The sequence below is a fragment of the Mytilus californianus genome, unplaced genomic scaffold, assembly GCF_021869535.1.
Source record: "Mytilus californianus isolate M0D057914Y unplaced genomic scaffold, xbMytCali1.0.p SCAF_51, whole genome shotgun sequence".
In the NCBI taxonomy this organism is placed as follows: domain Eukaryota; kingdom Metazoa; phylum Mollusca; class Bivalvia; order Mytilida; family Mytilidae; genus Mytilus; species Mytilus californianus.
The window spans coordinates 1262335-1279072 of NW_026262703.1; the positions used below are offsets into that span (position 1 = coordinate 1262335).

At 31.2% G+C, this 16738-nt stretch overlaps 2 protein-coding genes across 4 annotated transcripts in view; both read right to left on the reverse strand.

Annotated features, from left to right (window-relative positions):
* LOC127703815 (uncharacterized) overlaps positions 1-16738 on the reverse strand; it is a 133342-nt gene that overhangs the window by 87465 nt on the left and 29139 nt on the right. The window lies entirely within an intron of this gene.
* On the reverse strand, positions 393-13666 carry LOC127703818 (low-density lipoprotein receptor-like). Its single transcript, XM_052207896.1, has 6 exons — positions 13590-13666; positions 10004-10082; positions 8080-8190; positions 5468-5601; positions 2883-2973; positions 393-557 (listed from the first exon to the last, which is right to left on the reverse strand). The coding sequence occupies exons 2-5, from the start codon at positions 10065-10067 to the stop codon at positions 2950-2952; spliced, it is 333 nt and encodes a 110-aa protein (XP_052063856.1). The 5' UTR covers positions 10068-10082; positions 13590-13666; the 3' UTR covers positions 393-557; positions 2883-2949.

The following is a 16738-nucleotide window of genomic DNA, read 5'->3' on the forward strand; positions in this document are numbered from 1 at the left end:
GTTTTTAGGAACCAAAACATATATCTAACATATGTGTTTGTGTATGTACGTATAGCAAATCTTGGTTAGTGTGTGTGTAAAGTTAATTAATTAGACGTACCCTTCTAAAATTCCACAAAATTATGGACATATTACAAGGAACGTAGTTTTATTGATGTGCTTTTTTATCATTGCTGAAAAGTCTTTGACACTAACTTTTCTAAAAAAGGCCAGGTTTAATTCTTAACACCAACTAATTTATATTCACTGATATGTTGGTCTTTTAAATAAAAGTATAGGTAAACGGGACAAATAAACAGCAGCAAAGTTCACGAAAACAAAAGGAAACAAGCCAACAAAAAAAAAAACACACGAAAACGGACAGTCAGTCCAAATATAAAGAAAGGCAAAGAAAGTCAACCACAATTTGTAATAAAAATAAATAATCAATAGCAACATAAAATCTTTAACAACTAAGTCAGTACCGCTGACAAACTAAAATCACATATCAACAATAATCATTTTGTAAGTCTTTTCAACTATCGCTGAAAGTTGTAGGAGCAACTGATCCCGGCTTTCTGAAATGAATCAAAAAGTTAATTATAGATGCCGTTAGTTAAAATAGCTTATTTAATTGATAACAGTTCTAATTTGTGATGTCGTAAAAATACATGCTTCATGTTATATATAGAAAAAGAGTACAGGGCACACACCTAAAACACTGTCAGATATTTTTGTATTACCATTCTTACTCAATAATTCAATCCGCATTTGTTCAATTGGGTCTGTAAATAAATTACAGTTTTTCAGTGCTAAATTTATGGGAAAGAAATCAAATTTTCGTTTTGCAAGTACATGCAGTGCATTAAAATTGTATTTTCTGATATTTACAAAATAGCATAATCAAAAAGCATAACTGAATAAACATAGGCAACTCCGTAAACAAAACGGGAGAAAAACGAATAGGTAAAGAACATTTCACAAAACATCACCGTTAATTTTGATTGTGAAACTTAATCAAATTCGAAATGCCAATTAAGAGCCAAATGTTTAAACGGTTTCTTATGTCATAAACAATATTAAAGGAACCGACTTTACTGCACCAGATGCGCATAATGTAAATATGTTAACAATATCAAGATCTGGATCGCACATTATTTTTGTTCGTGGTATTATCGAAATTAGTATACAGGCATATTTATGGGAAATAAATTAGGCCGTTAGTTTTCTCGTTTGAATTGTTTAACATTGTCATTTCGGGGCCTTTTATAGCTGACTGTGCGGTATGGGCTTTGCTCATTGTTGAAGGCCGTACGGTGACCTATAGTTGTTAAATTCTGTGTCATTTGGTCTCTTGTGGAGAGTTGTCTCATTGGCAATCATACCACATCTTCTTTTTATATATATATATATCGATGTGCACAATGGTTGTCTTAATATTGTATTTGTTCATGTACTCTTCAGTTATATTCTAAGTTATGTTATGACAATATTTTTTTTATTTCAAAATATAATCTTAAAGTCAGTACTGCTGACACAACAATTCACAAATCAGCAATGAACATTAAAAATGCTATGCGAATCCATGAAGTACCCCATATCATATTTGTCACTCGAATATTATCTCAAAGTTGCTGAACAAATAATCAAGTAGATACTAAGTATAGCATTATGATAGTCGAGACTCCAAATTCAAATATCACATTCACAAGTGCATCATTATCGCTTTATAAAAATCACGGCTGTAAGAGGTGAGTTCAACTTGGATACCATACTGTCATTACGAAAACGTAAATTTATTTTTCATGTCATCGTTGCGAAATCCATAATGGTTTTTTAAATCCTTTTATTTTTCAATAGTGCACACATTACAAATATACAACAGAAAAATAGGAATTTGGTAAAAAGAAGAACTTATATAAATCAGTTTTCCTGTTTACTCACACACACACATACATATTTTGTACATTAAAAAAAAAAACATTCTGTGAGTATTGCCTGGCAATCTATATTCCCCTTCTTTATAGTCCCCTCTAATTCAGTGTACTTAAACAAAATGCTAACTTTATCTACATGTACAACTTGTAATTGTGTTAGCCATATAACAGATATCTTCAATCATGACAAAAAAATGTGGAACATTGATTATTTGACCATAACTCTGCACAAAATTATTAGACGGGACAAAATTCGAACTTGATCTCTAACTTGTAATAATAAAACTATATATATATGTATCATTCATCAAATCAATATCTTCAAGTGTGACAAAAACGTGCGGAAAACTGATTATTTGAGTGAATTATCTAAGTTAAAGGACCATTACTCTGCAAAAAATCGTCAGACCGGAACCGATTTCGGACTTGACCTGTAACTTGTCATGATTAGGCAATACTCCATATATCAAATCAATATCTTCAAGTACGAGGAAAAGTGTGGAAAACTGACTTGTCGGACTGAGGGATGTACAGACAGACAAACAGACGGACGGAGTACATTCCCAAATTTCCCTTCGATTTCGTGGTTAGGTGACTTATGAATAGCTATTCCCTGCTTCATTATACTTTGTATTTGCCTGTTTTATTCAACTGACACTTTCTGATTTTTATTCTTATTACAAATAAGTCATACACAATTTTTAAGTGGCATTAGATTTCGACAGCAAGCAATAGACTGCATTTATAAGACTCATATGTTAATCAAAAGTTTGAATCCGTTATTATATATAAAATTATACTTTTTCTGCTTGTTATTGGTATATAATAGAGAGTTGGCGATATTTCATTACCATTATTGTTTTATTGGGAATAAAAAAAAAAATAACTAGAATGTAATAAACATAATTAGAATGGAAGTATTTTTCAAATTAGCTTTTCCAAAATATATTTCTTAGGTACTCATACCTAATATATAAAACTACTAACACCACCACAATACACATCAGTACAAAAACACTAACGATAACGCCTATTATCCAAGGAGGAAAAGAGTCATCTGAAAAAATAATTGAAAAGGATTTAATACATGAACATTAATAAGTGCAAACCCCACAAAAAGATCCACTGAAACTTGGTCTTAAGAAAAACCCACAAAATTTGTATTATTGTGTGGCATAAATAACACAATCATAGTTATATTTTGTTCAAACTAGTGACAAGTATGTCGTTCTGTTAAATAGATTATCAAACAGGTTAAGATAAAAAAAAATGTTGTGGCACTTTGTGACTTATACTCGTAGCAAATTTACTGTTTTATACTTCCAATTATTTGAAGACACGCAAGTTCTGATTTAACATGTAAGACATGACTGTTAACTGTTAAAATGACCAAAACATCTGCAACATTAGCAAACATGTCTGCAGTTATCATCGTTATCATGTCTCTGGTGGAGCTGGGGGGACTTCCCATAAAAACAAGATTTTAAAAATGTGAATAGGTGCGGAAAACTATCCAAAATATATGAACGAAACCAATAAAGTTCCCATTACTTGTTATTTGAAAAGTCATCTTCGGAGATGTTCTCCGCTGTGTTTTATCCACAAATTTTCACTCTTTTGGTCCTTTGGTATTCCACTTTACAACCAAATGACACGTAATCCAGCCAATATGGAAATGGTAAGATTTTTACCTACGCAGTAAATGAAAAGGGTACGCCACCTTCTTAAATTAAATTTTAAAGTCCCCCCGGGCCACACCGAGTATAAGGTAATGTATTATTGAAAGGTCCAAAGTTTTCAACACTCATGATATAATAAACTACAGATTCCAGCAACATTACAGGAAAACTGTACGATTCGCTCGTGTATGTAACAACGTATTAGATTTTAGCCAGAGAAATTTATGTATTACTGAAAAATTATTACACCAGGGTTTTCGATATCATGAACTAGTCAAAACATTTACTAAATTTTATCATCTATATAAGGACATCGTTTGTAAATATATCTCAACATGCAGACATCTTATACGTTCGGGTATTTCACATCCAATCTTTTATGGTAATATTCTTTACAAAGCACAAAAATGTCAGTATTCACCTCAAAAGCTAACAAAACCTTTAAACAGACTTATTAAGAAGGGATATAGTTACGATACTGTTGTCAGGTCATTAAAGATTGCATATTTTGGCTTTAATATTGATTAACTTATAGGGTCTTTGCATCGGAATTAAACACATTTATTCTAAAACCAGTTGTTGGCATGACACGGGTTATGTTCTTCTCATATATTTTATGACGGTAAAATACTAAACCCCTAACAGGAGGGATTGTGCCTGATATTCATATGATGAAGACATAATCTTTCAATCAGTTTAATTGAAGTCTGGAGCTGGCCTGTCAGTAACTGCTAGAAGTCTGTTGTTATTTATGTATTATTGTCATTTTGTTTATCTTCTTTTGTTTCCTATTCTGACATCGGACTCGGACTTCTCTTATACTGAGTTTTACTGTGCGTATTGTTGTGCGATTGTTTTTTCTACATTGGCTAGAGGAATGGGGGAAGGGTTAAGATCTCAAAAAAAATGTTTAACCCCGCCGCATTTTTGCGCCTGTCCCAAGTCAGGAGCCTCTGGCCTTTGTTACTCATGTATCATTTTTAATTTTAGTTTCCTGTGTATAATTTGGAGTTTAGTATGACGTCCATTATCACTGAACTAGTATACATATTTGTATAGGGGCCAGTTGAAGGACACCTCCGGGTCCGGGAGTTTCTCACTTCATTGAAGACCCATTGGTGGCCTTCGGCTCTTGTCTGCTCTATGGTCGGGTTGTTGTCTCTTTGACACATTCCCCATTTCCATTCTCAATTTTATTATTTCTCCAGACCCACTCGGCCTAGTGAAGAATATAATTTACGTATTTTGATAAAACCAAAAGCCAAATGATTCTTTTATTGTCAACACTATTCTAAATGTTTGTTTTATGATGTCCTATTGAAAGACGTTTTGGATAAGTTCTAAACAAAGCTTTATCAGACAATCATTAGACATTTGTAATTTGTTGCCCTGTTTTAAATAAGTCATACTTTTGCCAGAACCTTAATGCCAATTATGAGCTATGATGCTGTGAATTTAAATCATTTTAATGGATGTTAAAAGTCAAAATTCATCTATATATAAAAGCTTTTTATATACAATTTCTTAAAGTGTACCTATTTACAAACTTAAGATGTAAATTGAATGTAGGTTTATAATTTACAATTGAAATTTTGCTTAAATATACTTTATATTAAATTAATACTGAAAACAATACTTGAAAAATTTTAAATCATTTGAAGCGTTTTTCTTTTATCAGAAAGGCTCAATGTCAAATACTGGAATGCCAAGAATTTATCAGAACAGTTGAACGCCCATGTCACCGAAAAAAACCTCATCACACCAAAATAAAAAAAAATATATATAATTGACTTATTCATCTAAGGTCAACTTTACCTGAGGGATTATAAGTGTCCTATAAAGCAGATGTGCGACAAAATGACAATACGTTACCTGATGGTTGTTCTTGTGATCCTGCTGTTGATGTCTGTATTTCGGATGTTTCCAAAGGGCAATCGGTGATGTCAGCAACACATTCCCCTGAATGCATCTTTGTAATCCCTCCACACAGTGTGGTGCAACTACACCTAAAAAATAAATAAGGAATTGGAAATTAATGTCCTGATAACAAAACTACTATACTATAGTATAAAAGGGAGATGAGGCCATCACAAAGAAAATGTTTGTTTGCCATAAGCCTGCATACCTAGAAAATAGCTGCCTATTCAAAATCTTTAATTGACCTGATGTGAAAATGTTTGTTTTTTTCAGATAGGTATGAAGACTAAAAACATTCGACACTTCAAAATCTCTTTGAAAAAAAAAGAAAAAAGAAAAATGAAAATGCCTACCTACCAACCTACTGTCGAACCTTTGTGAATGGATTTGGCAAACCACAATATTTTAAAATGTGACCTGAATGGATCACAACAACAAACTACTAAGTTAAACAGAAACAGATTATGTTCAAGTATCAAAAATTTGCTTTTTGCAATCGTGAAGTCATTTTTATATTTCATTAAATATAAAATTGACATATCCCACCATAGGCTGAAACAAGTTAAAATTATTAAAAAGTATGAATGCAAACTACATATATATAAAGTCTAAATTGAAAACAACGTTCAAACCTATGATTGCGTTGGATAAAACCCGCAATTTTTATACGTGTGCATGTAAAACAAATCCCTTGGTAAAATCATTTTCCAAAAGACCAAAAAAGTGAAAAAGTATATTTTAACAAAACGCATTTGACTAGCAGGTCGAACAACTGATGTTCTTAACATTGCTAAATAATAGAAACATCAAATGTAAAAATGGATCTTATTATTTATTTAATACCAAACAGAAAACAATAAACTTGCGGAAAAGATGGTATACCGCGAACATGAGGTGCAAAAATTTGTACACCATATCCGGATTTCGACAATTAATGTCTCTTCAGTGATGTTAGGAATCGAAACGGTATTTGGAAGGCTATATAATTTACCTCAATTTTGGATCGACTCTTGAATTTTGAAGAGTCGAAATAGAATGAACGGATCATATAAACTCGAAGGCAAACATAATACAAGCCCAAACGAAAAAATATAAACAAGTCTAAATTGAAAACAACGTTCAAACCTATGATTGCGTTGGATAAAAACCGCAATTTTTATACGTGTGCATGCAAAACAAATCCCTTGGTAGAAAGGTCTAAAAACAGCACAAACAACATTTTCGAAAAGACCAAAAAAGTATATTTTAACAAACGCATTTGACTAGCAGATCGAACAACTGATGTTCTTAAACCCTGCTGACTGCCATAGGCGATTGCCAAATAATAGGATCACCAGATGTGATATATATATATATATAGTTTGGCACGTGAGAGTGGGATTTTATCGAAGACAGTAATATGAAAGAAACAAGATAGTAAGAAATAAAATTGACAATGGAAATGAGGAATGTGTCAAAAATATAACCTCCCGACCAAAGAGCAGCAAACAGCCCAAAGCCACCAACGAGTCTTCAACACAGCGAGAAAATCCCATACCTTGGGCCAGTCTTCAGTTTCAATTGACCACTAATATAAAATGTGTACTAATTCAATGAAAATGAACGTCTCACTAAACACTGAATTATATAAATGGACTAAAACAATATAGTATACAAGACTAACAAAGGCTAGAAGCTCCTGACTGGGGACACGCGCAAAAAAGCGGCGGGGTTAAACATGTTTTGTGAGATCTCAACCTTCCACTATATACTTCTAGCCAATGTATAATAAACAAACACACAGAAATACGCAACGTAAAACTCAATTCAAATAACTCCGAGTCTGTGGTCAGAACAGAAGAAATTAAGCAAAATGACACTGATACATATATTAAAATCATAAAATGTATGAGATGAAAATAAAATTGAAAACAACACGTTATAAATTTCATGCGTTCGAAGCGTTTTTCTGGATTTACCTTCATCAGGAACGCTGAAAGCCATCTATTTGAATGCCAAGGATGTATAAGGACCGAAAACGTTGAAGAGCTATAAACAAAATAGAACCTTAAAAATAATTAGCCAAATCCATCTAAAGGTCAACTTTGAGTTTCTGTATAATTTCAAAATTTATAAACGGGAAATTTTAGATATTATGTTATAAATCATGTCAGTACCGAAATACTGACTACTGAGCTAATGATACCCTCGGGGACTGATAGTCCATCAGCAGAGGTATCGACCCAGTGCTGGTAAAAAAATTGAAAACAACACGTTATAAATGTCATGCGTTCAAAGCGCTTTTCTGGATTTACCTTCATCAGGAACGCTCAAAGCCAAATATTTGAAGGACATGACCCGTATACATATTTGTTTTATTTGATGGTAGCACAAATTTGGAATTTTCTAAATAGATATATAATATTTATTTAAATAGCTTAAGTGTAGTTGAATGAAGCCTAACCAATGCAATGTGTTTTTTCTTTGATAGAGACGATGGATAAATCTAATTATGGACTTCAAAAGATACTTAAATAACTATATAAAACCACCACAATATGGTATTATACTATTATAATAATACCAACAGTTTAATTCGTCAGAACGGTCAGTACATTCAAAGCTATCGTCACATCTATAAACAGATTGAATACAAGCTCCGTCATCGCACTGAAACTCATTTGCAGCACATGTCGCCTCTGTAAATGGAAATACAAGTGAGAGGTTCATATAATCTTACTTAATAATTGCACTTGATCATGAAGCATGGACGGCTGAAAAACGTAAATAGAAATACAATGTATGTGTATTTAGAAAAAGGTAGTATTTGAAATTTATAGTTATGGGTTAAGAAAAGGTAAATAAAGAGTCATGCAAATTCGAAATAAACTAAAGGGATATTTGATCTGATAAATAGAAGTCATTCTGACAACGACATGGTTAAAATATGAATAGAATGAAATGCAGAATAAACGTTAATGAGACAGGAATCCCAAGAGATAAGTCACATTCATATATGATATGAAAGAAAGGGATTTTAAATTTCGGAGCATCAAATGTGTAAAAAATCTGACAAAGACTTGTCTCCGCTGTACATAAATTTAAAATCATTATTGATAAGGTATATAGTCAACAATAATTTAACTATTGGTGAGTAACCGAGTTAAAACTTTTTGTTTATCTTTGTAGTATATGATACATATATCATCTATATTAAAATGTTTTACACAAATATGCCAGTCTTTTAATGTAAGAGTTATGTCCCATAAACTTAATGTGAAACTATTATTTAATACCTGATACGTCTGAACCGCTTAATATAATTAGAATATAGCAAAGTACTCTCGACCAATGAAATTGTAGAATTGGATGCCTCTTAATTGTGAAGAATGAATGTAAATCATGTTCTTAGTAAGGGATTATCCTATTATTTGGGTCTATTTACAGTTCAAAACAAAGAGTTTCTATAAATGAGTTACAACTGCCCAGAAGCACATTTATCAGATTGAAAGGATTTATCACACAGTGATTGAAACTGACTAAAAGCTGAATTGTGAAACAAACAAAAATCTCAAAATAAGTTGAAGTTTGACTGGTGCAGCAAAAAATTGGTACCGTGAATTTTATTATGAAAATATTAATAACTTCAAATTACTATAAAATTAAACAATACCAAAGCAATGCAAAAAAAAAAATAACCTAAATCTTTAGCGTTCCAAAACTTTGATAACTTGATCAGCGGTTGGGGAGAATAGTTATTTCAAATACAATTATTCCGATAAAAAAAAAGGAATTAAATTTTAAACATATTAAAAACTTTTAAGGGCATTATTTTTGAGCATTTCCCTGACATAATGAAACAGTATTTGATGTAAAAAGCCGGACCAAATTATTGGCTGTGAAATAAAATTTAGTTGTAACTCTAATGTATTAATTGATTTAAACTGTAAATAAAATAGGATAATTCCTCACATGATTTACATTCATACTCACAATCAGGAAACATACAATTCCTACCTTTTCTTACTACTGTTGTGTCACCTAATATCTATAACGCATTTTTTTAAAAAATATTTCCCAAATGATTAAGAAAGTCCTCACATCACTAAAACTTATCCATAAATGACATGCCGAAAAAGGAAGTCATGCATCAATTATAAACATTGCACTGACAATGAAACTAATTCTTGAATACAACCAATCAAGAGATCATTTGAGCCTTGAGCACTTTACAATATTCTAAGTTTGTAAGAGAATGATAATCCCTTACTTCATGAGTAACGCTCGTACTTATTCATGAAGAAAGGGATTATCATTCTCTTACATATACTAAATACTGAAATATTTTTTCGGGGTCTTTGCAATAAATCTTACATCTATTCACTTTTTTTATTATTTTGTTTTTGTTGCTATTTAAAAGTACAAAATGTATTTATGTTATCAGTTTTATTTTTGGCTTTATATGATCGATAAGTTATTATTAATGCTTTTATTTTCACAAACTATATTTACCTGTCACATTATAAGTAGTTATGGATATAAATGCAATGGCAAGGAACGATATTCTTATCTTCATCTATTCTTCATTCATCTGAAATTTCAAGAGAACAGTATGGGGACATTGCAAATATGTGGAAATGTTCATTAAGTTTAATAAGACCTATACTATGTATATATTGCTTTCTCTGTTTGGCAATCTTTATTATTTGTAATCAATACCGTTATAAAGCAGTTCATTTTCACACTGAACCATGTCATGATAGATTGAATGTAGATTGTTCCTATTTTTAGACCATATATAGGTATTATTTGGCAATTGTTAACATGTGCTTTATAACGTTATTGATTACACATAATCAAAATTGTCACACGTAGAAAGTAAACGTCATAATCGAAAACATTTAAACTTCCTGTTTTCGTTCATTGAGAATATATCTCGTTCATGTTTAGTCTATTCCTTTTAGGGAGTGACTTTAATTAAGATTGCCTTTACTTATATTTTAAAAGGGGAAAACTAATTTGCAGGACATGTCACCTCTGTAAAAGGAAATACAAGTGAAAGGTTCATATAATCTTACTTAATAATTGCACTTGATCATAAAGCATGGACGGCTGAAAAACGTAAATAGAAATACAATGTATTTGTATTTAGAAAAAGGTAGTATTTGAAATTTGTAGTTATGGTTTAAGAAAAAGTAAATAAAGAGTCATACAAATTCGAAATAAACTAAAGGGATATTTGACCTGATAAATAGAATTCATTCAAATAGATACCTATTTCTATCAACGTTTTCGTCGCATAGATAACACAAAAACAAATTTAACATAGCGGAAGGATTCCCTAGCGCTTGAAGTATTTGTAAAAATGGTTTACATAGGGTTGTGCAGACAAAGGTTTTTTGAAACATATCATCTATTAAACTCTTGATATTTGTTTTATTATCGAGAGGAACTGAAATATGTTCTAATTTTGACTCAATTTGTATTGTTTTATTCTATTTCAATATTTCCCAAGCTTCTATGCTATTATTAATTTAATAAATACATATTTCTGATTTATTTTATTTAGAATATACCTTCACACGAAGATGATACTAAGTACTGACTTTATTGGAATATATAATGTATATCAAAGTATCCTTTGAAATATTTTCTAGGTCGGCCATTTTATCTGTTTAATCTTTTTCAGCACTAGTACATGACTGCTGATTCCGACTTTTAATTTTGTAGTATTTTGGGTTTGACGATATTAAAAATCGCCATGTTTATTTTTTCGTTTTGCATTTTCAATACCTAGTATTCACAAAAACATATAATATTACATACTTATTTACTAGTATTCAATTATTTCATCACTACTATTTCAATAAGTAAATACCAAAATAATTTGACTCATCGATATTTTTTTTAATTTCAAATAAAAATCTCTTATATTTTATAGAATTTTTTAATGCATTCATATATGATGTGGTGGGTTTTTCACGTAAAACCATTAAATATTCTTCATTGTATTAAATATACCGCTTTATATTTAGAGTCTGAAATTCAAATGTAATTTAAATTCATTGATGATTTAAATCTCCTGTGTAATTATGCACTTTACAGTCATCCTTCACTTCGTCATTTAGCCTGATGAGTTTAAACTGATCAGGCGCAGCTTGATAGTTAGCTGATAGAAAGCCAAAGAAACTGACTTTATATAAATCAAGTATAAACAGCAATAACTGTCTTAGATTTATATGTATTTAAACATGGAAAACTTTACACAAAAATTTAAAGCGACGATTTTTCGCTTCTTAGTTCTTATTGATTATTGTTCTTATTTTGGTCGGTGATGCTACTTTGGCATCATCTTATTGCGTTGATATACCCCAGTTCACTGTTCCTGTGTTTATAGTGACGTTTTGGTTGTCTATGAACGTAATCTTTGTATTACTGATAGATTAATAAGACTAGGATTTCTTTACCACAAATTACCCAAAGTATGCATGTTTAAAAAGAAATGATTCAATTTGGTAATTTATCCCATTTGGAACTTCAGTTATTATCTCCCCTGACGGAGTTCTCCCTTTGAGAAGCAAGAACACTACATTTTATACAGAATGTGAATGGATAGTTGGTGGGAATTTTCACCTGGGATAGCAGACGACAACTTCAAGCAGACAAGAAGAAAACGCACATTTTACTTGTTTAATGTACAACAAAATCAGATTAAACTTGAGACTAGGACAAAAGGACAATATGCTAATAAAAAATAAAAACAAACAAACAAACCTAAAAGACAGTAAAAGTTATACTGCTTATCAAAGGCACTGTTGGCAGTATTGCACTTGTTTCTATCCATATGTAATTTATGAAATAAGGCCTGTGTTGCTTATGTAAATGCCATAGTGTAACTTTTCCTATACATTTGTTGTAATTACAGAGACAAAGATATTTGTTTGACCAACAAAGAGAGTAGCCTTTTTTAACTGATTTTTATTGTTCGTTCTTTTTGTTGTACTGTTACACCACTGTCCCAGGTTAGGGGAGGGTTAGGATCCCTCTAACATGTTTAACCCCGCCACATTCTGTATGTATGTGCCTGTCCCAAGTCAGGACCCTGTAATTCAGTGTTTGTTGTTTGTTTATGTGTTACATGTCTGTTTTTCGTTCATTTTTTGTACATAAATTAAACCGTTAGTTTTCTCATTTGAATTGTTTTACATTTGTCATTTCGGGGCCTTTTATGGCTGACTATGCGGTATGGGCTTTGCTCATTGTTGAAGGCCGTATGGTGACCTAAAGTTGTTAAATTGTGTCATTTGGTCTCTTGTGGAGAGTTGTCTTATTTGCAATCATACCACATCTTTTTTTTATATGTACCATCTGCGGTATATGACAGTTGTTTTCTATTCGATTGATTTGTTTGAGCCATCGATAAGGGACTTTCCGTTTTGAATTTTCTTTGGTATTCGGATTTTTGTATTTCTAATTGGTATGTATACCACTTGTCCTTATTTCATATTGAATAATAAGGAAATTCAAGTATATATCGATGAGACAAGCGATATGTTATGCAGTTTTTAGAATGTTACCATTTTTGAAATACGTTGTGTTTTTTCTACGACTAGGAATAACTGATCAAAACCAAATTATACTACGTTATACCTATACGCATAATTTATCTTACTAATGTTACCTCCAGTATAGTTATTTGTTTACATACTTATAGGTTATTTTTATACCTTGGTCATTGAACAATCCAGCAAATGAGTTACAATTTATGACGGACAACTATAAGTTATAACCTTCCGAAAACTTATGTTTTTTACTGACATAAAACGCAATTTTTCAAAAGAGCCAAGAAAAAATTTGCAATAACGTATTAGATTTGATTAAAGAATAATTCATCAGAAGGGAAATTATTATACATTTGCGGAAAATTATTTAAAAAAGAAATAACAAAAATAATAATTTCTCTCCCCTTTTCAATTTCTTTTTAATAAATATAAATACGTTTATTAAACACAACGGTTTATTTTAATGTTTAAATTGACATAATCAAAATGATATTGCAAACAAAGTTAAAAGAGATAAAAATCAATTTCAAACTTACCTTTTTAAATGAACACTTTGTATTTATCAAGGTATGCAATTAACAAACTGTGGTGGAATTCCTCGTGTTTCTATCGGATATAACAATAAGAAAATGGAAATTTTCGAAATGAAAGAAGTGATTATTTTTAGTCTAATGTTAGAATGGGAAATACCCTTAATGAAATTGATTTGAACATTTAAAGTAATTTACATGTATTGAACTGTTGTAAAAAGGAAATATGACTCCTTTCGTAATGAACAAAAAATACATTATGGAGAACTTTTTAAATAATTGACAGCATATTTTTGTAAATGAGGAGAGTAGAACTTTGTTTAACAAAATGAAAAAGAATGGAGATCAATTAATTGTTAATGATTTTGGTTATTAAATGATTTATTTCTGAATATTGAAAGAACTGGAATGAATTGTGATAAATCTGTTTTTGTATGTATTTTTCAGGTGTTTTAAAAACATATGCAATCACGAGTAATTTCACGTAAAATTCAAGTTGAATTATAATTCGGTTTATGCTATATTTTAAAGTGTAATTCGCGTAAACTGTATAAAACACTCCGATATTGAAATTCAATTTAAATTCATGGATTCTTTATACGCAAACATGTAAAATACAGTTAATCAAAGGTATAAATATTTTCTCTAATTCTGACCTGATATACTTTTCCCGAACGTCTCCGTTTTATAATCGACGTGTGTTTTCTTTGATATCAGTTTTTCACTTGTCAAGATTCAATTCATCAAATGTTCTTGATGTCCCTAGAAAGGTCTATTGTAAAGTCAAGAAAAAAGGTGATTATACTTGAAGACTGATGACGTCAACTTTTAAAAAAGGAAACATTTTTTTGTAGATCAGTGAAAAGTATGTCTACATATAGTTTTACAAATCATTTGAGAAAGAGATTCCACCATCGAATCTCTTGCAATACGATATTTCTCTACTTTCGACACTTTTTTCACTAGGAGTACTCGCTACAATCTTTCATGAAAGTAAAATAGTGAACTAATAATTTGCTCTTTACAGCGAGTATCATTTTTTTGTCAGTATAAGCTTAGAAAAATAATTATACCAGGATAACATACGTTTATTTCTGGTTAGACAATTGACAGAGTGCATATTCATAAAACAGTAATTACTAGATGCAAGTGTGAAAAGCATGGTTATATTTGGTTAGTAGTTAGATATATCTTATTATATAGTAATATGTTATAGGAATAGTACGAACAGTTGTGTTGGTGCATAATATATTGGTTAAAATACACGAAATGATAAAATGGAAATGCATATATTTCAAACACAAATTTAAAACGAATTGTCAAGTCAGGCAATGAAAATGCTAAACTATTGAAAGTGTCGTTTTATTTTACGATTCTCTAGCCGTAGTTGAACTAGTATTGCTGTCAATATTGAACACGGCTGCTGTTTTAATACCACCAGGATGTGGGGGAGGAACCACATATCCAATGTACATGTTGAATGATTGGATCATTTATAAACGACAAACGTAAACTGGTAATTTAGTACCTTCTTCCCTGGTCCCAGCACCCAAACGAATCATATATTTTTGAAATATCTGCATGTGCAGATTTTTCAAATATCTTTGTCTTTCAAACAGGTTGTTGCTCGTTTAATTACATCGCCAAAATAATCATTAAACAAAAGAGATAAGCACCTGTCTTGTTAATGGCCTTACAAGTCTGAGATTACTACAATTTTCTAGATCATCATGCGCGTAGCTACGTTTACGTCAAAACGCCCGGGCGTACACTTGAGTTTGGTATAAAAAAATATTTTCATCTAAATAAAATTAAAAGAATTGGTTAACAGTTCACCACCCTTCTAAGTATTTCTTCAATGGCTTGTAATTGCGAATAAAAGTGACGAAAATTAGTAGCATGTTATATATTTGTACATTTTCTGTCAAAGTCTAAATCTCCCCTCAATTCTACACTCACTTTCCTTTTTATACGACCCCAAAAAAATTTGCGGTCGTATATATATTAGTATCACGTCGTCGTCGTCGTCATCGTCCGAAGACATTTGGTTTTCGCACAATAACTTTAGTATTCGTAAATAGAAATCTATGAAATTTATACACAAGGTTTATGACCATAAAAGGAAGGTTTGGATTGATTTTGGTTATGGTCCCAACAGTTAAGGAATTAGGGGCCAAAAAGTGGCCCAAATAAGCATTTTTCTAGTTTTCAGACAATAACTTGTGGAATGGTGTATGGATCTCTCTGATATTATACCACAAGTTTCCATACCACAAAGGGATGGTTCAATTTGGCTTTAGGGCGTTATGGCTATAACCGTTTAGGAATTATGGGCATAAAAGGGGGAACAAGGGTGTCCTGGTTAATGGACAATTACTTAAGTACACAACATAATTTAAAAGCAGTGTAAGGAAAGTGATTCAAACACAACATTTTGAATTACCTTCCTTACATTGCTTTTAAATTGAATATAAAGAAATGTTGTATTGTCTTGAGGTGATTAGCTGTCAATTTCTTTTTTGAAGTTACTATTTTAAAAATGCTGATGAAGGTAATTTAATTTTAGCCATGATTATGTACGTCATTTTCTTTTTTAAGACTTTTATGATGTATTTATATGGGCTATTATGTTTGCAAACTCCATTTGAAATTTGAATTGAGATTATGACTTTATCTAGAGATAAAGAAATTTTCGGGGGTTGTGGGGTGGGGGGTTGGACAATTCGCAACATCATAGTGTATTGCACAAAAGCAAAAAAAATTAAAATAAATTCACATCACATAACCAATTCAAGTTCTTTGACTACAATTATTCTGTGTCAGAAACCTATTATGTGTCAAATATTTAATTACAATCCAAATTCAGATCTGTATCAAGTGCGAATATTGTGTCCATTTTTGCCCCGACTGTTCAGGGTTGGACCTCTGCTGTCGTATCCAGCTGCGCTCAGCGAAGCATTTTTTTTTTAATGCAATGCATTATGTGCTAAGATTGGATATGTGGTTTGCATTTTTGTCGAGCCATTGACATTTATGTCGCGAAAGTGAGACATTTTGATCCTAAATTTCGTCAGTAGTGACAATATTATAACTATGTACATGTAGGTTCAGTATGTGGTTAAAGTTTAAAGATATCAATAACTTTGTCAAACCTT

What these genes read in the sequence shown, in the direction of transcription:
- LOC127703818 (XM_052207896.1), bottom strand. Translation starts at nt 10,067, where the DNA reads ATGAAGATAAGAATATCGTTCCTTGCCATTGCATTTATATCCATAACT. An exon ending in AACTACTTATAATGTGACAG is followed by an intron (nt 8,191 to 10,003) that starts GTAAATATAGTT and finishes TTCCATTTACAG; the next exon opens with AGGCGACATGTGCTGCAAAT. An exon ending in CCGTTCTGACGAATTAAACT is followed by an intron (nt 5,602 to 8,079) that starts GTTGGTATTATT and finishes TTTATTTTTTAG; the next exon opens with GTGTAGTTGCACCACACTGT.